General features: G+C 34.1%; 2 protein-coding genes, 1 long non-coding RNA gene, 4 other non-coding genes and 1 pseudogene across 7 annotated transcripts; 6 read left to right on the top strand and 2 right to left on the bottom strand.

The window, feature by feature from the left end:
• Positions 1–4367: 4367 nt before the first annotated feature.
• On the top strand, positions 4368–5202 carry LOC149379834 (uncharacterized). The gene is made up of 2 exons (XR_016294256.1): positions 4368–4826; positions 4937–5202. It is a non-coding gene; the product is annotated as an uncharacterized LOC149379834 (long non-coding RNA).
• LOC149379835 (small nucleolar RNA Z107/R87) lies at positions 4579–4688 on the top strand. The gene has a single exon (XR_016294339.1). It is a non-coding gene; the product is annotated as a small nucleolar RNA Z107/R87 (small nucleolar RNA).
• LOC149379836 (small nucleolar RNA R30/Z108) lies at positions 4778–4877 on the top strand. Its single transcript, XR_016294337.1, has one exon. It is a non-coding gene; the product is annotated as a small nucleolar RNA R30/Z108 (small nucleolar RNA).
• Positions 4942–5033, top strand: LOC149379837 (small nucleolar RNA snoR31). The gene has a single exon (XR_016294338.1). It is a non-coding gene; the product is annotated as a small nucleolar RNA snoR31 (small nucleolar RNA).
• Positions 5101–5195, top strand: LOC149379838 (small nucleolar RNA snoR31/Z110/Z27). The gene has a single exon (XR_016294320.1). It is a non-coding gene; the product is annotated as a small nucleolar RNA snoR31/Z110/Z27 (small nucleolar RNA).
• An 8046-nt stretch (positions 5203–13248) lies between the features above and the next one.
• LOC149379839 (uncharacterized) lies at positions 13249–14154 on the top strand. The gene has a single exon (XM_089603384.1). It carries the CDS (start codon positions 13325–13327, stop codon positions 13751–13753), a length of 429 nt encoding a protein of 142 aa, XP_089459510.1. The 5' UTR covers positions 13249–13324; the 3' UTR covers positions 13754–14154.
• A 2009-nt stretch (positions 14155–16163) lies between these two features.
• Positions 16164–17594, bottom strand: LOC149379840 (histone-lysine N-methyltransferase, H3 lysine-9 specific SUVH5-like; annotated as a pseudogene).
• Positions 17595–23399: 5805 nt separating this feature from the next.
• LOC149379841 (cyclin-U4-1-like) lies at positions 23400–25344 on the bottom strand. Its single transcript, XM_089602225.1, has 2 exons — positions 24716–25344; positions 23400–23869 (listed from the first exon to the last, which is right to left on the bottom strand). The coding sequence occupies exons 1-2, from the start codon at positions 25063–25065 to the stop codon at positions 23629–23631; spliced, it is 591 nt and encodes a 196-aa protein (XP_089458351.1). The 5' UTR covers positions 25066–25344; the 3' UTR covers positions 23400–23628.
• Between the last annotated feature and the right edge of the window lie 1143 nt (positions 25345–26487).

Genomic DNA, 26487 nt, shown 5'->3' on the forward strand with positions numbered 1-26487 from the left:
CCTCGTCCACGACATGATAAAGCATGGTCAAGGGCCGACATCGACTACAACAAAGTGTGATTGAGGGTCGGCCTCAATCACAACAAAGCGTGGTCGAGGGCCGTTCTTGACCACAACGAAACAGCAAAGCATGATCGAGGGCCGGCCTCGACCACCACAAAACAACAGAGCATGGTCGATCGTGGTCGAGGGCCGGCCTCGACCACGATGAAACGACAAGGCATGGTCAAGGGAAGACGCCGACCACGACAAAGCATGGTCAAGGGCCGGTGACCATGACTAAACATGGACGAGGGTAGACTCCGATCATGATGAAACACAACAAACTTTGGCCATAATAAAGCATCGTCGAGGCCCGACATCGACCACAATAAAACCATGACCAGCCTCAACCACAACAAAGCATGTTTGGCCGCGATCGTGACAAGGCATGGTCAATGGCTGGTCTCGACCACGACGAAGCGGGGCTGGTATCAACCTCGACAAAAACCAAAGGAAATAAGTCTTATTAGATGACAAATCGACCCTACTTTTCATTACACTATAAATACCCAATAAGTCTCTATCTCTTTCTCTAACTATACTATGCCAAATTTTGTACTCAACTATTTCTCTCGCAAAAAATACTTTTAAGACTAAAATCATGAGAAATCAAGACCATCTCCACTCACACTAATGTCAATAAGGCTATTGTTGAGTGTTGGAGCACGCGCCGATGGAAATCCATCCGTGTTCCTCTAGTTGACATTTCTATTTTCTTATGAGACCACGCCGACGCGGAATCGAGCGAATAGTAAAACTTGTTCTCGACATAGAGTTGAGAGAAGAGCAAACTTAATTCCGGTGTGAAGTTGAGCAAAGATCCACCACCACCACACTCTAATCTCACGGATTCAAAGGCATGTGGTCAAGTCTATCCACGTCATGTGTCCACAAGTGTTCATCCAAAAAACGGCTTAACAATCATCATAGCCATTTATCTATCTATCTCTCTCTGACCGATAATAAATTTTACGTGTGGCAAATGAGAGAGGGGAAGGAAATGAAATGAATAAGAAAATGAAAGACAGAAAAAGGGTTAAAAAATACGCAAATTGAGTGTTGCGAATAAATCACACATGCGAGCGCAAGCGCACGTGTCGTCCAACTAATATAAATTTGTAAAGACTAGAAAAAATTAGCGATTTACTCAAACATGTGTGCGAATTGATTCCAATGCATGGTGATAAGAGGCTACAATTAAACTAAAAATAAATAAAAGACAGTTAACAATAAATCAAACGAGTTTAAATAATAAGGAAAACAGAGCAACGATTTCATCACGAACAGACTACGTTGACTATATAATGTAGCAGCGGAAATAAAATATTAGTCGAATTAAATAAATCACGTTACCGGGATAGTCGAACTCGATCGTTGATTCGAACACGAATATCCGATCTAAGAACCTTCCTTCGCCTATTGATTCGCGCACGAATGCTAGACTCCGGGCATCAAACTCAACGCTCACTCACGAGGTCAGATTTGGGGGAAACTCGCAAGTCTCAATTTTCATTTAATTAAAAAAAACTGTCCTCTTACAAAATCATGCAACCCTTTATAAATAGGGTTCAAAAACGGAAAATGAAGCTTAAACAATAAAGGCAACAAATGCCACAAATTCTGAAAGTAATAACTAAAAACGGAAACATAATAATAAAAATGAAGAGCATAATAATAAAAAATAAAGGCTATAGATCATGTATTTAATTGTTGGGATTTTTGTGATTTTCTTCCATTTTGGTATCATGGATAATTCGGCATCATTCTCTCGGCGTTGAGAAAATTCGTCCTCGAATTTATTTGAGGCGTGTGGGCATTAGTAATGTCAGGTGGCACCTCGGATTGATCTTTTCCATCGTCACGTCGGGCGGCTCTTCTTCAAACTTTTTTGTAAACTTGTTGTGTGCTCTTTCAGGAGGTTGCTTTGATAGCATATTGGGAAGCTCATCAGGGACCAAAGAAAAATTTATGTTGGGTTCTTTAACCTCTTCCTTGAATCGAGTCATGAGAATCATTTTTGGTAAAGGTTTGCTCGGCCCGGTCGGTGCTCTCGTTCTGGTAGTCTTGACGGGGACCCAATAAATATTGACCTTTTTCGTTGAGGCCAAAAATGACGTTTGAACCAAGGATTTAAATATCGTTACCGTTCCGAGGTTCAAAATTTACTGGTAACCGCTGGTTCGTAAAGGAATACCGGGGAAAGCAGGAAAAAAAATGAAACCGGTACCGTTGAACTTACCGTTACCGTTGAGGAATACCGTCAAATACCGTATTTACCGAGAGAAATCCAGAAAAAATATATAAAAAAATATACATAGTACTTAGGATAAAATTCATAAAATTAAAAATAATGTACAATGTTTCAATACATTACCAAATTATAAACATAACAAAAACTAAGTTCAATAGTACAAACCAAAATGATAAAGTTAAACACAATCCACAAAATACCATAGTTCAAATCAAGGATTAAAATCTCGCATCTCGCGGTCATACCGCACTTTTATTTTTAGGGGTATCTCGTCTCGTACCGTGGTATCTCGTGGTATTTGATGAACGTTCGGGGTATCTTGTACCGTGTGGTATACCGCATTTCGTGGAATATACCGCCAAAAAAGGGTATTCTGCGGGGGTATTTGAACAACTTTTTAATTATGATTTTGTATAAGTTTAGGATACACAATCTATATGAAAAAAAATAAAGTTTTCAAAATTTCATACATGAAATTCTATGTAGAGTACAAATCAATACACATGTAATATAGAGTTCTCAAGCAAAGTCACACTAAATAAAGAAAACAAATAATTATACACATAATGGAGATTTCTCACACAAAAAAAAGTAGAGTTCACAGTCATTGTTACTACTCGTAGGTAGAGTGTCGGGGGCCTGAAATGTATGAGGTTGTTGGTCTTGCATCAGACAATACTCGTACCAAGTCATCATGTGAGCATATGTAGTCATATAAGTCTCCACATGACGATCGTAATTATACTGATCTAATGCAACATAAATGGAGTATTTTGGGAAACCTGTCGGTAATGAATACGAGATTGGGGCTCATGTGGCTGGTAAAAATCCCTTAAAATGGGGGGAGAGACAGGGATGACGGGGACAGGCACGGGGACTATCATCGGATACTCAGGATAACTGTAAGACCCGTCACGCGGCTCAATTGGATGCGAGGATTCTGAGTCCTCCGGTGTAATCGAGAACCCACCGAAAAACTTTGACAATTGATCAACATCTTTGCTAGTAGAAGAGAATGACATTGCATCAGACAAACCTCCGTACGTATTGTCTCCATATCCTGACTAAAAAAAGGCTGGATTCATGCGGTCGTATTCATCGTCCGTTTGTGGTACGCTATATCCATCACCGCTGCCGAATTGAGGATCGTATCCACCACCGCTGTTGTATTGCCCGCCACGTTCTTCACCACCACCACCACCTCCTCCTATGATTATAATAAAAACGGAATTAGAAAATAAAAACTTGTTTTATTAAATTATGAGAGCAATCTTACCTGCGTTATCATCCGAGGCATGACCAGTATCATCCGAAGAACTTGAAACGTCTTGAGTCTGTCGATGGGAGGGAGGGGGGGGGACGTTTTCGTTCTAAACTTGGTTGACATCAACTCCAAGATTTGCAGCCTCTTCAGCAATGTGCATATCTGGGTTCTGATTTTCGTCATCTAGGTGAACAGGATCAATCCAGTGAAGCATCTCATCATCTCCTTCATTTTGGGCTCCCGACATTTCAAAAGCTCGTTCATAGTATTATCTAAATTAAAATTTATCAAGTCTCTCGGGTAACGCATATATATATAAAAAAGCAAATAAGAGTTGATAGCGGCAAAGCAAATAAGCTCAAGTGTCGTATTCAGGAGTGCAAACGTGTACGACATTTCGCAAGAAAAATGAAAAAAAAAAAAATTGGAGCGTAAACAAATGAATTATTTCGTTTTCCCTCCTCGAGTCATCTCTCTCACTCTCTCTCGTTCTATAAATAAGAAAGCCCATCTCTCAAATACATAACATATTCCAACTGTTCTGCACCTTCCTCGCTTAGATAAAGCTCTCCATCTTAGTTTGCAGAGCTTCTAGTAATTTATTTTTATTAATATAAATTCTATCGCATTTCTATTTCCCAGCCTTGTCATTTTCAGAATCTCAGATCCGGCCAGTGATGAACACTATTTTGCCTACATTGTTTGAGTATCCGATTCCGGATATATGCAATCAACATCAACAATCTATCTGAGGCCTCCATTTGTTTTTTTATTTTTATTTTTTTATTTTTATTAATCTGAAGTTCTGAACTCATCGGGCTAGATTGTACAGACATTTAGCCCGGCCCATTCGGATATGGGCCTCCTTATAGAAAAAAAAAGAAAACCCTAGCTTATCTGCATATAAATTTCACATCTCAAGATGTTCTTCAACAATATAGCAAGCATTTCTAGGGTTTCGCTGCTTATTCTCCTTTTTCGTGTTTTTTTTTTTAAATTGTGTTTGAGAGATTAACGAGTAGATTCGCGGTGATGACTTCAATGAAATTCAAGCTCAACAGACCGGATTGTAGGGATTCTCTTTTATAGAGTTTACTTTGCGTGTCGATAAACCCGCTGAACTGAGCGATCTATGTCTCTCTGTTTTTCATTTCACAATCTTAGTCTCATATGCGAGTATATAGTAATATTTTTGTTTAAAATCGATATTGGGAAATTTTGATGGTTGCGATGAGGATACCAAGCTCCCTCTTCTGAGTTAAAGCTGAGGTAAATTGCTGGCAGAATCGAACCTAATAATATCTCGCCACTACTGAGCAAATCGTCGTTTTCCCTTTTATGTTTAATTTTTTTTTTTTTTTTTACATTTTTCGAAATAGCCAGTCGGATTGGGATGAAGCTTTATCAATATCCAACACTTGATCTGAGATGCAATTGTGTCGATTGATGTCATTCTGAATTTGCTTCTGAATCTGCTTAATGATTTCGTATAACTGTAGTTTCGCGATTTTGAGATTTTTCTTTTTTCTCTCTCCCAATTCAAATCATCATGTGATGAAATTCGGAAAATTTCTTAGGACACCTTCCTACACAGTAATTGTGCTGTGGATGAGAATAAAAATCCATTCTGATGATGCTTTGCTAACTGAATTTTTAACTTTTTTTGTATTTTTCTAGCGATTTAGATTCATTCGGGAATGTGAAAAACCTTTTCGGATATGGATGTGATTTAAAATTGTGAAACTCACCGCAGCGACCCTGGAGATTGAATCTCGTGATTGACGCAGTCGGAAGCATGAATTTAACGGAATATATGACTACGGATTCGAATTTCGAACACATTTCAAATCTGAACGCAAAAATTCCTCGAAAAAAAAAATCTGGACGCCAAATAGATTAGATATCCCGTAAACTTGAATATCAGTAATAATTATTAACTAAACAATGATGAACGGTTCTATTAATCATAGTATCAAACTAAGGATATCCTTGTACTAATTTTCTAACTAATTAGAATTGTTGTACGAATTACGGTCTGTAAAAACTCAGAAACTATGTTTTAATGCTGTTTTAGCCGATCAAAAAATGCGTTTTTTGATTTGCTAAACTCTTTGCAATCTCTTTCAAAAGAAATGACATATCATGTAACTTAGGTTACAGTGAGACCGCTCTTAGTTTCTCAGCGAGTCGTTAGTTTCATTAATACGATCATTTTCTTAGTTTCTTAGAAATAACATATCATGTAACTTAGTTTCTAATTATCGATTTTCGAATTTATCACTCTTTCTGCTGGCACTTCATGAAAGGCTGGAAAATGATTTTAGATACTTGGTTCGGTAAATTGCTCATTGCACACGTGAATGTTTTCATTTCGATACAGACCACTTGAGCCAGTTCAAAAGCAGGTTCATAAATCAAATCATGTACAATTATCTTTCAAAGTCCACTTAAATGTGAATAGAATGTGATGTATTGTCTACTCAAAATAAAGAATGTAGTGTGATTTGGCATAGCATCATATTAGGCTATTCTTTATTTTTTGGCTGATAATAAAATTTACAAAAATATAAGTGGTTAAAGTCACCATTAACCCTCCTAACGTGGTTAAAAAGATCATCCAAGATTCAGCATTGGCTCATGTGAAAAGCTGATAATGTGAAATCCGAAAAATGAGATATTTTTGTCTCGTCTCAAATTTTGTTGGAAATGAGACTCAAGAAATGGTATCGAAATTCTGATTTTTATTTTATTTTATAATCATGAATGTAATTTTTTTTTTTGTATTTACAATTAAAAAAAATACAACTTAGAAAAAAATTGTATTAAATGGTGTTAAACTTCGTCTTATTTTAAGTCTCAGTACCATATTTCATAATATGGTTATTCCAATTTTTCATATGATATCAATAACATGGAAAATTGGATACCACGGTATCCCATATTACCAATTTTCTTCATGTGAGGAATGTGAGCGTCAGTTCAATAAACTTGAGCATTTGAACGACGCAAGTTAATCTTCTCTGTTCCGTTCCAAATGCTCAAAATTAATTGGTATCCATATACAAAACACATTGTAATCGCTTGGTTTGTAGTTGATACAAAATCAAATTAGGCAGGCTTCTAATTTTTTAAGAAAGTGATTACACAAGTGGTCTCTATCTACACAAGTAAATCATATAGGACCCCAAACTAAAAAGGTATAATCTCATCACATTCTTCTTAGTTGATATAATTTATTATTAGTTGCGACCTAAATGTGTGAACTTTAACTTACTAGTGCTTGCCCTTGTCACACGATGCTGATTACATACTAATTAATCTTATCACAGAACCAGAAACTAAAACTACAAGTGTATGACAAGAAACTTGCAATACATATTTAAGTATTGCAATTTGTTTAATCTCTTGAGAACGTTTGTTTTGGGCCAGGAAATACACTCACAAACACTAGTTGTCAGAAAATATGTTACAAGAAAAAGGGGAAATTGTGGATATTTATGCAACTTGATCAAATTTAAACAAGTTGGTTTGGATTATGGTATAATGTGTGTGTGTGTGTGTGTGTAATTGTGAGATACATAGTGCTATTTTATATTTTGATTCTGCTATAGTAAAAGTATACGTGTTTTGTACACTAGGAATAATGTAAACCTCCAAAATTTATTTTACATAACATTTTTTTTAAAAGTTGGTTCACTCCGATGTAAGCATGAATGTAAAGCTTAAATATATTTTCAAAAAAAAAAATCATAATGAGAATTAATATATCTTCCATTATTCATGATTTGGATAGCATATTTGAATTCAACGTAGTTTACTAAAATGTTGCGAAACAAATATAAAAAATATATGGTAATGTATTCATGTATGATTTCAGAGGTGTGCAATTTCATACCTGAAATTTATTCCTTTTTTTTTTTTTTAAATGTTTAGAGCTTGAGTGGTTTGTTGAATTATATAGTGGAATTGGTGCTACGAAGCAGCTTTAGGTTGTGACATCTTTGTTGTTGCAGGTGTACTGCTCTCCAGTCCAGAAGATACAAGACACCTCTAAACAAACAACTTGATCCATTTAGTGGTATTTACTATATACCCCAAAAAATTAAAAATTATATATTTATATATATTGTTGTAAATAGTTGTATGTATATAATTGGTGTGCTCATCGAAGTCAAGAAAGGGGAGGTGCAGTGGCGGACCCACGTTGAAGGCCCAAGAGGCCTGGGCCCCCCCAAAAAAAAAAAAATTCAGGCTAAATTTTTTTTTTTTTTTTTTTTTTTATTCCGGCCAAAATTCAGTTTTGGCCCCCCCGCCCCCCCCGCCTTCCGAGTCTGGATCCGCCACTGGGGAGGTGAATAATTAATTACTCTTATCTCTTTGCTGACGAATATACCCTAATTTATACTATAAATACATGTCGATGGATGAAGAAAAATCCATCCCGGTTTCTACAATGCACTCTCAACATCTCTCTATCTCTTTCTCTTCAAATTTCTTATCTTGAAGGTAGTATTAGTGTTCCAAAAGTTCTTGGTTTTAGTTATATATATATATATATATATATATATATATATATATATATATATCCTCTTGAACTGGTCCTTGTTTTTCTAAATAAATATAAACTAGTCCTTGCATTCTTTTTTTTTTTTGGAAAATTATGGAATTATTGTTTTTAAAGTGTAACATTTTAAAAATAGTGGCTGATTTAGAGTCAAAGTTAATTAGAGTCCAAAATATTAAATAAATTTATAAAATATGTGTAATACATCAAGAAAAATAATTGCTTATAACATAAAATAAACTATATTTGTGATTAAGACTTTGAACACGCTATTTTTGCAAACTTTTAAAAAGGAACTGTCATATATAATTTCCACAAAATTGTTAAAAATATTTATGCCTAGGAGAGATTTGACAGCTACATCTCCCAAAGAATTATCATGGATGTTAACTTTCTTACCCTCATATTATAGTGATGATATTGTATAATCATTTACACATATATTTACCATGTTGCTTTGTAAAGAACCTTATCCGAAGCTATACCATTTTTTTTTACTAAACGAAAATGATAATAATTCTTCACTTAACTAACTTTTGATTCCCTTTTAATAGTGCTCATTGTCCTATAAAAGAGATGTGATCTTTTAAGATTGACATGGATATCGTATTATAATGTTTCCCGATTTCTATTGAGAGAAGATTAATAAAAAGCTACTGAGAGAAGATTAATAAAAAAGCCAGTGTAGTGATTATGGACCACATGAAACGCGTAAACTGTGCAGTATATATAGCGAAATATAAATATCTATAGATGATTTATTTAATGAAGTCAAGCATTTCCGTAATTCAGTTATACTTACACCACAAAAAAGTTGCCAATAAAGCAGGAAAAAGTCACAAAAAAATGGGTAGTGGACACTTGGTAGAAACTAGAAACAAGGTTCGCTTTTGCTCAACCATCAGAAACAAAACCAGATGGCTTTTCGTGAATGGATTTTGGATACAACCCCCAATCTATTGAAATTGAAATACTAGACACATAGCTCAAAGTGGTTACGTGACAACTAAGCAAAGCTTTGCAACGGCTATTAACTCATTAGTGAGTAGTGACGTTGTTTGGTTCCGTTCTTTGCCACAGGAAAGGTGACGTACTCATGATTTATTTATTTTTTTTTTTCAAGAGGAGGTACATAGAGATAAAGATATAGGTCGGCACAAAATATATATGGATTCACTTTCACTATACTTTTTGTGGAGTAAGCGTGTGCTGACTGCTTAGAACCTTAAGAATGGGATTTGTTGTTCATTTTATTAAGAACAAACATGAGGAAACAAAATTTAAGGAAAAAAAAATCAAGAACAATGTATTGTTAAAATAGGAGTATGATTTTCTTTGGATAATTCAACAAATATTTGAGATTAACCGTTTTTCGAGATTTTACTCAAGGTTAAGGTTAACATAAAATAACGCAAATTATTGTTAAGGTTAGGATTAACAACTCTCTTTACTACTGTATCTGGCACAACTATATATATATATATATATATATATATATATATATATATATATATATATATATATATATATATATATATATATATATATATATATATGAGACATTAGGCAAAGAAGTCGATCATAATATTTTATTTACCTAAGAAAATCATACTTTTTTAAATAGAAAATCATAATCATATCGAAGTCCACTTGTGAAGAGAATTCAGAATCTTATGATTAGTTTATATGAAAAGTTTTGGCTAAAATGCCCATAATTTTTTAGATGTCTACAGTCTACACTTATGATAGTTAGCTGCGAAACTTTGTAATCTATTGAACAAAAAAATACAATAACGAAGTAAAGGGACATAAAAAGTACTGGTACAATAGTTACAATAGAGAGGAAAATATCCTCAACCTGGACCCGAAACGAGTTTTATGTCTCATAATTGTATCATATTACTATAAAAGACAGCGATTCGCGGGCTTGAGCCAAGGAGGGCATACTTTGGACTTGCCTAATTAAGAGGATCATGGGTCTCAGTGTTTTGGGCCGTGAGTTTTCTATGAAAGAACTCACTTGTGCTCAGTCATGACTCCGAGAGTCGAGGGCACCTTACTTTTCTTTTTCAGCTTCGCCCTATTAATTTATGGTTGATTTGTGTAGGGACATGCCGAACCATTGTACCTGAAAAACTCAACTCGTCCATAGGTTTCATAGACGTTTGAATTTTAGTAGAATCAAAGCCACCAATTAAATAACTAAATGCACACATATTCATAGATGTCAATATTGTTGACATAGATGGTGACATTTTGGACCAAATTAGTCTTTTGGTGGAAAGTGAGAAAATATTATGAAATTGGTGGCAAATTGAGCAATTTCTATATATTGTATCAACTTTTAACATATTTTTCTCATGTTTTTATTAAGGGTAATTTAGCAAAATAGCCAAGTTAAACTTGAGAATTGCTAAATAGTCAAGGTTTGGTAAATATTAGGTAAATAACCATTTTTATATATTTACAAACGTAAATATCAAGTAAATAGCCACTGCCATATTAAGCCACGTCATCATTTATGGCTATATACCTAATATTTACCAAACTTTGGCTATTTAGCAATATCAAAAGTTTAAGTTGGCTATTTTTCTAATTTTTTTTATTAAATATTCTATGATTTAGCATTTCTACTTTTATTTACGCATAGATCACATATTAAAATTATCTGTATTCAATCAAAGTAAATTATACAAATATCGTGACTTTATTTAAGATGTTGAGAAATTGCCTCATTTGCCACAAATTTCATAACATTCTCCCACTTTACACCAAAAGACTAATTTGGCCAAAAATGCTACCATCATCTATGTCAACAATGTTGACATCTATTTTTGCCCTTCACTATTAGATGTCAACATTTTTGACGTATATATGTCAACATTGTTGACATAGATGATGGTATTTTGGGTCAAATTAGTCTTTTGGTGGAAAATAGGAAAATGTTATGAAATTGGTGACAATGAGACAATTTCTCTAAGATGTTATGGTTTAATATTTTAAATTTAGCTTATTATTTTAGGCATAAGTAAACATGATAACTTGTTATTGATCGCAAGTCAAAAAAAGGATTCTAACTTTCGAAATCGAGCTTATATATAATAAAAAAAGTTATACTTATCCCTTTGAAAAAAAAATATACTTAGTATGTTGCATTTCTTTTTTAAATTACGTCTCCTCTTTTAACTACGTTGGCATATGTAATTTGCAATTAGAAATGGGGAATTTGCTTCAACTATTAGCAATTTTAATAATTTGGATCAAAATAATAGTAATTATATTTTTTTGACACTTTTACTAATAACTATAGACTTATATATCTGCAATTGTTATCAATTGTAAACTTGTAAGTTTAGAGTTTATAACAACGGTATATTTTTATGTCTATAATTATTAGTAAAAGTGCCAAAAAAATATAATTGCTATTATTTTGATCTAAATTATCAAAATTTCAACTATTTGAGGTCATTTCTTTTGGAAAGGACTCGTGACTCAAGATCTCGAACCGCCTACACAGTTCCATTTGTCATTGTGCATGTAAAACATATCTCAAACCGAAACTTATGTCCCTATATGTATGTTGTGGAGTTGTGGGGGGTTCTTTGACATTGTTTTTCACACCATACAAATTCAAAAAAATACATGTCGACCAGATACTTCCAAAGGCTTGATTTTAACCCCAAACATCCAATGCCCCCACCATTATCTGAATGTAACATCGTCATTACCACCCAACTCCAAAGGCGAAAAGACTCTATCCACTAAGTTTCGTTGAATACACATATAAAACTCTTTGTTTATGAGCTAATGATATCCATAACACAACTTCTTTCCCATACAAAATTAAGTTGGAGGCATAATTAACTATTAGCTAAATTATTATTATAGAGAGAGACGGTGGTGGAGAATCTTGATGAATCATTTGACAATCGGACAAGTGCATGATATTTTTTCTTTTTATGGAGAAAATATCACGTATATAGCATACATAATGTACAACAATCATGGTTTGTTTTATTGTTGGTTTCACGAACGCCTCTGGATTTTACAAGAGTGGTGGATTGATCTTTATTCATTCTTCTAATATAAATAGGCTCCTAGTCTTTTTTTCTTCTTCTTTCTTTTCAACATCGTTAATTTTTCAACATAATTTCAAGTGTAATTTTTATTATTTAAAATTTTCAGATAAAATTGTCATGTGATTTAGTAATCAAATCCAAATTTTTTGTTTTATATCGGCAACATATTATCTCTCATCCATTATATTTTTTTATATTATTTTTTTACGTTTGCAATGATTCAAACTCATCTCTAAAATCACATATTTTCACCCCAATTTTTTTTTTGTTTTGTTTTTTTTTTTTTAGGCAAAAGGGCAATATATGCCAAAATGATTAAATATGCATCGCTATTAGATATAATAAAACAATATGAGCTATCTATCACATCTTGTATTATTCTTGAACCTTATGAACAGATAAATTTTTATTATTTATACCGATTGCAACGGTGTTTATGGCATATGCTATGCCAATATCAACTCTTATATAAACCCGTGTATAAACTGTAACTTGTGTGTATATTTTTTGTAGAGAGATCATTATTAGTCAATGATACAAAAATTATCCGTGAGATTCGATCTCATGTCCTATCCGTAAAAGAAGAACTGCCATTATCACTTGTCCCCCAAGTAAACTTGGGTACCAGTGTGTATACTGTTGACTGATTTATTGCGACAAACTAAAATAATTTATATTTTTGAATAACAATCTATCCTCTCTAATTATAGTTTTAAGATAATAAATAAATATTTTTCAATACTTTCATATATTCATATATTATTAAAAAAAACAGTGTGAGGGTATCTCAAAATTTTCAGAAGTCAACAAAGTTTACAAGAATTGAAATTGATACCAATGCAAAACATATGATACCAATACTTTTTTCTCATCGCATGATCAATAATCAACAAGAAAGGCTTTTCCCTTTAAATTTATTTTATTGTAATTTAAAGGAAGGTCACGGGTGTGCCCAAAAATAACATTAATAGCCAATTTGATAATCACACCACACCACTTGTCATCATCATCATCACACACAATCGTCCACTATAAAAACCCAAGTGCATATCCTCACATGACTACAAAACAACAACAAACTCAACACTCCAAAATAAAGAAAACAGAGAAACCCATCACATATCATGACTCCCACAAAGTATTTCACTCTATTTCTACTCTTCACAATCCTAACCGGGAATTGCAGTGCCTTCAACATGAGCGGTGGAAATACTAATACTAACATCAACGGAACGCAATCGGACCAAGGAGCCGGAGCCGGGGCGCCGAATGGAGGAAGCGGTTCGGGCCATGGGCCCAATTGGGACTACAGTTGGGCCTGGGGCTCAAGCCCAGGATCCGGTTGGGGCTCTGGCTCCGGTTCGGGCCGTACTTCAAATGGGTTCGGCAGAGGCTTCGGTTTTGGGTTCGGATCCGGTTCGGGCTCCGGGACTGGATACGGATCCGGATCCGGCGGAGGTGGAGCTACAGGCGGCGGATATGGAGCGGGAACCGGAGGCGGACAAGCGAACCGGTCACCGGCCGGTTCAAAGGAGCGAAACCATCACGGTTGATGTATCATATATCTGTACGTGTGTCTGTACTATACTTGCTTCCTCTTACAACACTTGTATTTGTATGTAATGTTTCTAGCGCCGTTACTATATACATATTTATATATCTAAATCTCTATATATATATATAACATACAAGGTGTGTAAGAGAACTTATGGTTATTATTGAGTTGCCTTAAGCTATTAAATATATATGTTGTACACGAGAAATAGGTTAAAAAGGTGATATAATAATACTTCGTGATATCGTTTTCGGGCCGTTAAGATTGTGAAAAAAAAAAATTAAAGAAAAAAAAATCATGTGTTTTTTTTTTCCTTCCCGGCTGATGAAGCCGAGCTGCCGAAGAAATTATGAATTACAAGAAGTAAATACGTAATTAGCCATGAAGTGTTATTTGCTTTATGAATTCCCTACAAAAATATATATGGTTGAATTTCTATTGTATTGCATTCCATTTCTAAATAAACATTAAAAAAAAAAAAACCAAACCAAATAAGGTTATAGATTTTATAGTTCATTACTTTATAATTCCCATTCCATTATCATTATTATTCAAATTTTAGTTTTGAACCAACCCTAAACTCTAAACGAAGGCAGTAATTACATGGAAGTTTAATAACTTTAAGCCAAACACACTTAAGTGGGACTTAACCTTAACTTTAAATGTCTTAGTTACTGCAGCTAACCTCAACTGTCTTCGGGTACACTTAAAAGTAGAAAACAATAAAATTTAGCCCAATGGATTTACAATCCCTTCAAATCCTTCCTATTTTCTCTCAATCATTCTTACCAAACAACTAAAACTGTCACATCAATGAAAAAATCCATCGCTCTTCATCCCATTCCTCTCTAGTCTCTACCAAACCGGATAGAGTTTGGCCGTTAAAAAAGGTACTAATCAGCACTCATATACTGATATACGTAGAGCCCACTTGTGTGGCTGAGCTCTCATAAAATCATTCTCTTTTACAAGTCAGAAAGTAATGACAACTAAAAACATATTATAATGTGAAATAGTTATCAAAATAAAATTTCTCAATCCTTCACATCACCCACTCTAATAATTAAATTGAATGGTCTTGTTATTTTATATTTTATATTTTGTTTAATGATAAATTTATAACATATTATATTTTTAAATTAATTTAAATATAATTGTAAAAGATCCCGTTTTTTTCAATCGCCCAAGGCCCAAAATTTCGTTGAGCCGGCCCTGGCGATTGGGCCAAGTCAAACTTGAGAAAGAGAATGTTAGACCAAATCCGAGACCGTGCCCTCAACTATAAAGGCCAAGGCCGGACCAACATTTGGACAGGGCCTAAATCAAGCCCTAAGAAGACCAATTAAAAAAACAACCATAAGTGATAATAAACTTTAATTTACATAATTAAAGTGCCTAATTTGGCCGTGTCCTTTTAGGAAAAGGGTCGGCACGAGACCTTAAACCTTGAAAAAGGGCTGGGGTAAGTGTCACAAGCGCGGGCCGGTCAGCTCTACCGGGAGCCTATAAAAAATGGACCAATTTGGGTTGATGGGCGTAAATACGTTTAGTCTCAAGAAAAATTGTCTTAATTTACACACACCCATATTTCTAAACTTAGGCCAATTTTGGTCCAAAGATATGGCCCGGGCAGGTCACACCGTTTCGACAATTCACCCGCTGGATTATTTAGGGATGTTCAAACTAAATGGAGAAGAAAAAACACAATAGTTATTGAATCAGCATGGTTCAAAATGCAAGTGTTTGTTAGGAAGACTAAATAGAAGATACTAAATGTTTTACAAAACACTCATTTCTAATAATCTAGTTAAGAATAATAGTAGTTCCTAGAGAAAAAAGATATTATACCATCATCACTGAATGTATGGCTAAATGAGTTTATAAACTCGGATTGTACTAACACCCGCCAAATATTTCGCGGGGAATTACTATCAGATGCGACTAGTCGCATCTGATACTCTTCCCGCGAAAGTATCAGATGCGACTAGTCGCATCTGATACTATAATTCACGCTTTAATTTCTTATTTTGAGGGATATTTAGGTGCGACGTTTGGTGCGACTTGTCGCACCTGATAGTGATGACTTTCAGGTGCGACTAGTCGCACCTAATATCATCAGGTGCGCACTTTCAGATGCGACTTTGTCGCATCTAAAGTCGCACCTGATGATACTTTCAGGTGCGACATTTATGCTTTCAGGTGCGACTTTTGTCGCACCTGATGCTATCAATTGTACTAGTGTTAATATGGAAATGAGGCAAAAAACAAGCCAACGTTTTTTTTAGAAAAATGGCTGAACAAATACGAAATCAAAGAGAACTAAGTTAGCCTACAAAAGAAAATGTAGCTTACAAGAAAGATAGCTAGATGGTTTCTTTCCTTTTTCCCTACACAAATCAATAGATTAGCTAGTACCTCCCAAATATGGCCATGGCAAAACTATAATCCAAAGTCATCCCATGAAGTGATGGAATATCCCTCGAAGCAAAAAACATTACATGTGGCATCCTCTCATCCCCCTGATCGTAAAGCACGAAATATCCTCTCATTCCCTTTCAACGTCGCATCGATCGTTATTTCGTCCAAACAAGAAAAGACGCGGAAAGAATTACTAGTATCTCCTCTACGTACTCGATTGAAGTATCTTCTTTTGACCTCTTTTTCCGGGAGAATTTCTCCAATAAATTCGCACACGAAGCTTCCTTTCGCAATGTAAGATCTTGGCCTCACACCCCACCTCTTGAGTTTACTACAAAACACCTCCAATTTCGAGCAAATCTCGTTTTGGGTCACCTGAGATAGACACGTGGAAGGGCATTTGGATCGAGGACTACACTCGTAGATAATCTTTTTCGAATTCATACCGTTATCGATACGACCTTTTGAGTCATACGTCATTGTCGTGCCTCCATCGCAACGACAACAAATACTCTTCAAATCCTTGATCGGTGGAACAACCGAATAAACGACGCTCGTTATATAATCAAACGACAGAAGAGTCTCGTCATCGTTCAAAGCCTTCATGAGGCGAACCAGAATCTTTTCCTTCCCCGACGATATATCGTTTGAGCACGCGACGGCTCTCGGCAACGACAAAGTTTCAATCTTTCTCTTGAATTTTTTTAGGACGGAAATCGGTTGACCGGATACCCTCTTCAGCAAGAACTTGAAAACAAGCTTCCCGTATTTAACCCTCTCTTGCGTGCGACTATGGATAAAGTATAATCCGCCGTAGACATACATTCGGTCACACAACCTCGTTTCGTTCAACCCTACCAAGTCCAAGTCTTTCGAGAGTTTGAAGTAACAAACAACTCGGATCGGCACGCACACTTTCCAGTCATTCACGAGCGCCCAATTCCCAAACATGTCCTTTTGATCGACAACTTCTTTTCACCCTATCGACGGATTCCCTCATTCTCCCGTGTAGATCAGCGTCCCGGGATCCGACACTCATTCTCGTATCGTCCCGAGTAGACCACACTGGTCGCGAAGATCGTTCCATCTCCGTTCCTCGTGTAGTCGATGCCTCTCCTGAGCTAGCGAGTTAAGCCCGCCACTTTGAGCTTGACTCGGTCTTGAAACTTATCTCTGATCTCCACTCCCGAGACGGGCTCGATTCGCTCAGGCCAGCAGGCCCAATCTTGGCTCATTTTCAGGATTCTCATCGCCGCGCACGAGGCGGACCACCAATTGACTTGTTTCGTCCCATTCTCCGACTCCATTTCGCGAACCACCGCCGATCGTATTGCATTGTATTTGGCCAAAGCCTCTTTCTTTCTCTTGCGATAATCGAGAGTCTCATCCTTGTTGTTCTCGAAGACTTTATGACTGGCCATTTTGGTTGTTTCAGACCTCTGTGTTGGCGTGATCAAGAGGCATGAGATGACGTGGCGTGATCAAGAGGCACGAGAATATCTACGGCAGAGATTCGCTTGTACTTTTCTTTATATTGTTTACCATTAGCTTTTGGGTTAAGTCAGTTCGTTATTCTTCTTTCTTCTTGCTCTTGTAATCCCTTAGTGAATATTGAGAAAAACTGAGAGAGAAACAAAGGAAGTTTGAGCGATCTGTGAGTCTAGAGAACTCTGTGATTGATCACTGGTGTACATGTTTCTCGTCGTTTGTTGCTCTCTCTAAATTGGGAGTTTGGAGTGAGAAGTCGAGGATCGTAGAGGATCGTGAACGGAGATTGAATAAAAGAGCAAATCGAACATCCGGTTGAGAAGTTTCGGGGATTAGGCTTTAAGCTGAACCTCGTTAACAAATTTCTTTGTATTCTTTTCTTTTTTGTCAATTTCTTGGATTGTAAGCAACTGTCTGTGCGTGTTTAGGGTTCTAATCTCAACACAACCATATCTGTATACAAATTTCGTCATAGTTTTACTTTAGAAAATAAATTTATTTACTGTTCAGAATAGCAAGATAGTAATTATGAAGACTCACCGGGAAATCGTTGACTAGGTTAGGCCAGTCAAATGTTTCCCAATCAAAGGTTTTTGATTGATGAGTAAATTACAGAAAGCGAGTCTGAAATGTTGCGATCATGGAGTTGTCGTAGAGCACCCCATGAATATTCTTGACTTTGATGACAATGATATACCGATTTGATTCATAATAGTAAATTAAGCTTACATTGACTAAAACAAAAATAAATTTATGTGCCACTCAATTGAGCTCAACCATCATCCATTTGTGAAGTCTAAAAAACTACATAAAAGTGCAAATGCTAGATTGAACGCTGTTAAAGGTTTTATACCATACAACATATGGCTCGAGGACGTAAACATTGCAAATCACTTTTGAATTATTTATATTTGGCCTCATCCTATAATGCAGCTTGGTGAATTTGCTTTGTGGTGCCTCGGTGTAGCGTTATTGACTAACTAAACCAGTTTAGAAATTGTTATGTTTATTTATTGTTGCATATAAGTAACATTAGAAAGGTTTAAGTACAGCCAATGGTTATGAATTGATTCGCTGGTGTTAATTCCAAAAAAATCTAAGCGACGTGTAAGAAAAAAAATATTCATGAAAGATACATATGAAAAAAATTATATAATTTAGGGTAGAAAATGTAAAATTTTGGAGTTAAAATTGTAAATTTATAAGGGGCGTGTAAGAAAAAAAAATATATTATGGAGAGGCAATTATGAATAACTTGCATAATTTTGGATTAAATATATAAAATATTTGGATACAAATATATATATTTTTTAAAATTTAGAGGTAAAAATTTAATTTTCAGAAGTTCAAGGGGTATTGGCCCTAATCCTAAGTTGCCTCTGTCCTTGGGTATAACATGCTCTGAACATTTGCTTAATCGAAAAAAAAAATGTTGTACTTATTTATTTAACTCAACGTTTCAAATACCGTTTGCGTTACCATTTCGAACCTCTTAATTTATAGAAAACCACACAGAAAAATATTGTATAGCATATTGAATATATACACATATATCTTTCCATTTTTAAACTTCTATAAATACATAACTATGGTCAATTAAGTATATAGTCATATTTACACTTTCACATTGCTATATAGTCAACCTTTCGTAAATACTAGGTAAATGACGATGTCCATTTATTTATATATGTAAATTGATCTAAATATCTTACAATTTTATTTCAATGGCCAAGAATATCACGTCATGTTTGTGGCCATTTACATAGTATTTACAAAAATTATATATATCAATGTAAAAATATAAATACGCCTTATTACCAAATTATTTGTTTATTTTAATCACCAATATAATTCATAATAACCTTTAACTCAATAATGCCAGTACACATAAAAACATTTAAGAAATATATAACAAATTAATCATTGTCAATTCAAAATCAATTTTTGGTGAAGTGGTAATTCAGCCAAAGCTCATCTATAACGTCCAAGGTTCGAAGCTCACCATTTGCGACTATTTCGCTTAAAGCTGAATAAATAAACAAATGACAAATGGCTGAGAGTAAAATTACGACGACGGCAATTATTTAAAACGACAGAATAAGTAAACGACTAATGGTATAAGCTAAGGATAAAACGACAATGACGAATCCCGTAAAACTACGACTGCGAAAATCGTCAAAAACGACAGGATAAGTAAAAACGACAATTGGCATAAGCTGGAAATAAAACGACAACGATGAAAATCGTTTAAAGAGAGTAAAACGACAGATAAGTCAGGTAAAACGACAACGACGAATCACGTAAAACGACAACTGCGAAAATTGTCAAAAACGACAGGATAAGTAAAAACGACAAATGGCATAAGCTGGAAATAAAACGACAACGATGAAAATCGTTTAAAGAGAGTAAAACGACAGATAAGTCAGGTAAAACGACAACGACGAATCACGTAAAACGACAACTGCGAAAATTGTCAAAAACGACAGGATAAGTAAAAACGACAAATGGCATAAGCTGGGAATAAAAACAACAAGGAAAATCCTTTAACAAAAGAGAGTAAAACGACAATGTCGAAAATAGTTTAAAACGACAGATAAGTCAAAACGACAAATGACATAAGTTGACAGTAAAACGACAACGATACAGGAAAAAGAAAAACGATGATGAAAAAGAAACATTGCTTCTGTGCGAAAAAAAAAACTGGTGATTTTCGACGATATTAGCAGGAACCTTAATTTAACTTTGCAAAGCCATAGTTTTTAGCGAAATAGAGATAAGAAGTTGGTTTTTGGCAACTATACGAGGCTAAATATTCAGCAAGTCATGGTGTTGGTAATAAAAGTGGAAAAGTTTCGAATAAAAAATAAAAAAATAGAGACGAGCTTTTTTTTTTTTTTTTTTTTTAGAGAAAAAATAATATGAAAAATGAGTTCATTGCTTGCATTTAATTTATTCAGGCTAGAAACATTTAATGCCTATTTGACTGGCTCTAGATAAATTCTGCTTTTCTATTCCATTAATGAGGTTGAGGAGGGTCGAGAGTAATTTTTGTTTTAATTTTATAATTGTAACAATTTTTGCATGGTAAAATTTATTCCATGTTGACCATGTTTTTCTCCGGTTATGGAGTTTTGCACTTATAGTGTTCCTCCTTTTATTATTACTATTTCCTATTAATTTCTTTTAGTATTTTCTGTTTGTTCTTGTAATAGATCAAGTGGAAGGCACGACTGAGACTGAAAACAACTCACGAGTCTTGATCTTGCACATTTCTAATCATTATGCTCTCGACTATCTGATTCTTACGGGGACAAACTTCTTTTATATGAAAATCAGAATAAAACCATGTCATAACAATTGGGAGGAGCTTGAACTCACTTAACTCAATTGTCACCAAGTCTAGTGCATAAATGGCCATGCTACACGTGTTTAAGTACCATAAATATTACAGACAGAGTATAAATATCCTAATTATTTTAGAGACGAATTTTGCTATGCTCAGGTACGTGCAAGAGAGAAGAAAAATAACCTCCGAGGAGAGAGAAAGAAGTTGGAGAAAAAAAAATGCCGCGTATCTCCATTTGGTTTAGCCACGTGACGGTTTTAGAAGTAGTAAAAGCCACAATCAAGGGGGGCACATTTGAGAAATGTTTTTTAGGAGGGATCTTTTTGAAAAAATAGCTTACAAATTTGGGACAAAAACATAATTATTGGTAAAATTTAGAGGCGAAACTATAAAAAAAAATTATAAAAATTCGGGGTTCAAAAAATAATTTTTAAAATTTGAGGGATGGTACTGGCCCACCCTGGCTGTTACCTAGCTCCGCCATTGGCCACAACTACCTATTAACTATATTATGGATGGATATACTATTCGAAAACATAGATGAAAAAGCAGTGAAATAAGTATCCTATTATAGTTGGATACATGCTCGCGGACGCCCGCAGCCAAGATGTAAATTAAGAGGGGCTAGAAGAAAAGAAAAAAGAAATCAGAGGAATAATTTGTAAATTTTTAAGATAAGATAAAAAAAATTAAAAATTGACAACAAAATATTTTAAAAAAATGGTCAATTAGGAAAATAGCTAAATTAATCGTTTGATATGACTAAATAAGAAACGTTTGATAAATTTTAGGTAAATAACTATTTTTTTGTATTTACAGATTTAAATTTTAGATAAATAACCATCTTTGTATATTAGGTCACGTCATTATTTTTCGGTTATTTACTTAAGTTTTACCAAACATTGATTATTTAGCAATCTCAAAAGTTTGAGTTGGTTATTCCATTATATTATTTAATTTTCCCATCCAAGAATCGGGTCTCTCGGCATGGTTGATAGTTGAAAACAGCTGATAATCTATATTGTTACGACCGACTAGTCGGCAATAGAAGCCTTCTGTCACCAATTTGGACTCTTTCTTGTTTAATTGACAACTCAAAAAGCTTTCTAATTCATCATCGTTGTCTTTATGCTTAGCCAGATTGTAAAGGCCAATTGCCCATCTGTACACAATCGTGCATAGTATTGATGAAATCCATGGACTTTGCATAATCCCCAACACCATGCAACTAAAAGAGATCTGCAGTAGATTAACAGAGAAAGTTGACTTCTAGCGGATTTTTCAGTATATTTATTTGTTTCTTTATTTTTTAATTTTTTTTAATTTACATTATCAACAAGATAAGTAGTATATCAAAATGTAGTATCAAATTTAAAATAAAACAATTATGCAACCTTAACAGTCTAATTTTATTAAGAGAAAGACAACATCCCAAGACCAAACGTCCATTTTTTGTACACACACAAACAGTGGAGGAAGTAGTATCGGTTTCAAAGGAAATCTCTTTACTAAAACGATTACGTGATGTACAAGCTATTCATGGAGACATTTTTCTCGGAGACTTGCCAATTCAAATCTCTTCTCTTATACAATTAATTATTCATCTCAAGTTTATTATAATAACTCATTATTACACAGGTACAAATTAATCAACCAGGTGCATATTTGAAAACACATAATTTTCTTAGTCTTTTAACAGATATACATAAATGACAAAATTAAAATTAGCGAAAATTTTAATGTCAAATCTACTAGATGAGGAAGGAGGATCTTACACATATTGTGCTTATCTCACATGGCATGAATTACTATAAATGTTAGTAATATAAACGTCAATATAAACGATTTGTTGCTTATTCTAATGATATGAGAATAAGTGTCCGTTTGTGTAAAATGACTAACTTAAACTATGCCAATAATTTCATGTATGACCAATAATTTGGAGTCTCCTTATAAGCAGATTTTGCACGGATTTTTTTGGTTCATTTATTTTCATTCACATTCTCTCTCTCTCTTTTTTTTTTTTTTTTTTTTTTTTTTTTTTCATTTCACCCTCTAAACGATTTGTTGCTTATTTTAATGATATGAAAATACGTGTTGCGTTGCAGTCCGTTTTTTGTAAAATGACTAACTTAAACTATACCAATGATCCAAATATGCCAATAATTTGGAGTCTCCTCATAATCAGATTTTCGTACGGATTTTTTGGGCTCATTTATTGTCATTCACATTCTCTCTTCTCTCTTTTTTTTTTTTTTTTTTTTTTTTCATTTCACACTCTAAACGATTTGTTGCTTACTCTAATGATATGAAAATATGTGTTGCGTTGCGGTCCGTTTTTTGTAAAATGACTAAATTAAACTATGCCAATAATTTCATATATGACCAATAACTTGGAGTCTTTACCAATGATATGAGAACATTCTCAACTATACCAATGATATGAGAACACTGTAAACGATTTTTTGACTCATTTATTTTCATTCACATTTTTTTTTTCATTTCATTTCACACTCTAAACAAGCTAATAGGATATCCAAACTAGTACCAAAAAAAATAAATATATTATCCAACCTTCAAAAATTGTACCAAAATTAATTAAAGGAAATACTAAAGGGTTATTAAAAAGCTAGCTCTTTTTGGTGCGAAGTGGATTCATCTTCCTTGAAGCAATGGTGTAGCTTAAGAGGCTCTGGAGAGTGAAGCAAAAACTCTTTGTGAAGGTAAGAGCAATATGTTGCGAAAGTGTCTGGGGTCACATTCAATTGAAATCTCAAACCGAACAAGAAATCCAATTCAAGGACGTTAATCTCGGTTGTGCTTATTCCACCAACTTTAGCATAGTAAGCATTATTGTAGTACCTGTAAAATAATTAAATAAAAATGTATAATGTCAATTAACCATAGGAGAAAAAGACAGTTAATTGTGTGACTTGTATCCTTGGTGACAAAGCAAACAAAGTACAGTCAAACAATAACAAGTCTGCAATGTATTATTTATATATATAAGCGGTATGTAAGCGCATTGTAGCGAAATAATTAATATTTTTTAATTTGAAAAAAGAAATATTTGAAGACATGTACATAAACATCTAAATTTGAAAAAATGAAATTTTTTATAGGCATATTTTTCAGTCTGATTAAAAAAAAATCGGTAAGAATGAATAATATTTGTGTCTAAAAGTCTAATTTTTTATTTTGGAAAAATTTAACATCAACAGTCTGAGTCTTGGGCCATATTCTTCTTTATATATATATAAAGAAAAATCTAGAGTTAATCTTATATTTGCTGCGTTCTGACGCATACATTTTACTTTGATTTGATCCAATTATTGACCCAATGCCAAGTTGGCAAAATGTACCTTTCGAACACAACAAGAAAACAAGTAGCTATTGTTTAGAGCTTTTCATTGTCTCTGTCTTTATTTTACTAATATTAATTTTTGTTACGCATAGAAATCAGACAGAACATATACAGCTTCTCACGTGGATCAAAAGTAATAATACCAAAAAAAAAAAAAAGAATAAAAATCTCCATTTTGTCGGTTAAAATTGACCAATAATCTTCTTTGCTTGATTTGTAGTTGAAACTCTCGGAAGTGCATTAACTAATTACTCTAATCAATGTTACACAATTTAATCTGATATCTAATATCAGATCTGCGCGAACACCATATTCATAAAGTGATTAAAAAAAAAAAAACTCACAAGTCGTCCATGAACTTGGCTGAGAGCATGACACTGGTGACGAGCAATCTGTGAACGTTAAAAGAATCGATTGGAATCGAAGGGTTTGAGAGCGTGAAGCGATCAAGATACACGTAAGCCACGACGAAGCACGATGGGCTACAATTGGCGTACTTGAAGATCCGCCGGAGATAGCCGTCGATCGATATTCCCGGCCGAGTCACGCCGTGGAACGCCGACAGACTCCGTCTCCGCCGGCGATCAGCCACGCGCCGGTTCTGGTCGTTGGCCTCGGCCACGCGCTCCAGGAGCCGAGACACCATGGATACAGCTCCGGGCATTGCCTCTTCCTCTTCTTCTTCGATCGCCATGGGTGTTTGCTTGAGATTGAGAGAACAGTGATGTGTTTTCTCTGGTTTGCTTCGTTTTATTGTGATTGTGTGCTTTTGTGTGTGTATGTGTGTGTGTGTGTGTGTTATTTTTCTATCGCTTTGGCTGTTTCTTTCTTATAGGGACTGGATTTATCGGTTTTTATTTATTTTTATTAGGTATTGGAATTGAATGGTTAATGGACACCATGTAAGTTTATTTTATATTGTGTATATATATTTATAAACTTTGAAGATTCGGTGAGTCGAGGGGATGTACGTGATAGATGTTTTATTTCTACTATATATAAAATTGGAGATATACTTAATAACTTACAGCTTTTTTTTGTGTGGATAATAACCAGCTATTTTATGGATGTATCAAATTAAAATATATGGTAAATAATAATTTTCTAGTTTTTACTTTTATGCTTTGATAATTCCACAAAGAGGTTACACTCAAATCATAGGCTGGCGAAAAACTTGAAAATTCACACATATGGTCAATCTCTCATATAGAGATTATTCCAAAATAACGGGGATTTAATCACTCGTATGAGGATTAATCACTCTCATTTGGTTACAATTTTGCCATATAACTCACTATGGGCATCTCCATATTAATACTATATTTGGTGTAATTTTTACATTAAATATAGTGTAATTTAACACCAAATTTTTTAACCGACGAATATTCGAGATATACTCTTACTATTATGCTGTGTGAAAATGTATCATTGTATGGTAATTTTTATTTTTTATTTTTACAGTAAACATATAGTAGTTGCATTGCAAATTTGCAATTTGCACGTCATCTCATGCCACCATTAAAAAAACTAAATGGACATGATATTGATATATATATATATATATATATATATATATATACATATACTTTTATTCTCTTATCTTATCTAATTCATATACTGGTTGGAAAAGACAGCTGGATATCTACAACCTTTACGGCTATTTCAATCAATTTTCATATTTGGAATAATCATCCATTTGAATATCTTATTTCCATGACTAGAAAGAGACTGATATATATGATTTTTTTTTTTTTTTTTTTTTTTTTTGAAGAAAGACTGATATATGATTTAATACTCATAAATTAGCTTTAAACGTTGAACAATATTTTTATATCCTTAAATTTCATGACATCTTGCAAATATGCTAGCTGTTGAAAGGTGGCTTGGCCATTCACTGTATAATATTTAGGTGGTGACTTGACTTCTAATAGAAGAAAGTTAAGTTTTGTTTTTCTTTTCTGACTGCCAAAATAAATTGTATGCTCTTGATTTATTTTTTGCCTTTTGTAATTACAAGACTTACAATTGGGATGATTAATGTGCTATCATGCTTGTGTTCTTTTGAAGTCAATATATATATATATATATATATATATATATATATATATATAGAGAG

The sequence above is a fragment of the Urtica dioica genome, chromosome 12 (assembly GCF_054948205.1).
Source record: "Urtica dioica subsp. dioica isolate 48M chromosome 12, U.dioica_male_clone48M_v1_H2, whole genome shotgun sequence".
Taxonomy (NCBI): Eukaryota; Viridiplantae; Streptophyta; class Magnoliopsida; order Rosales; family Urticaceae; genus Urtica; species Urtica dioica.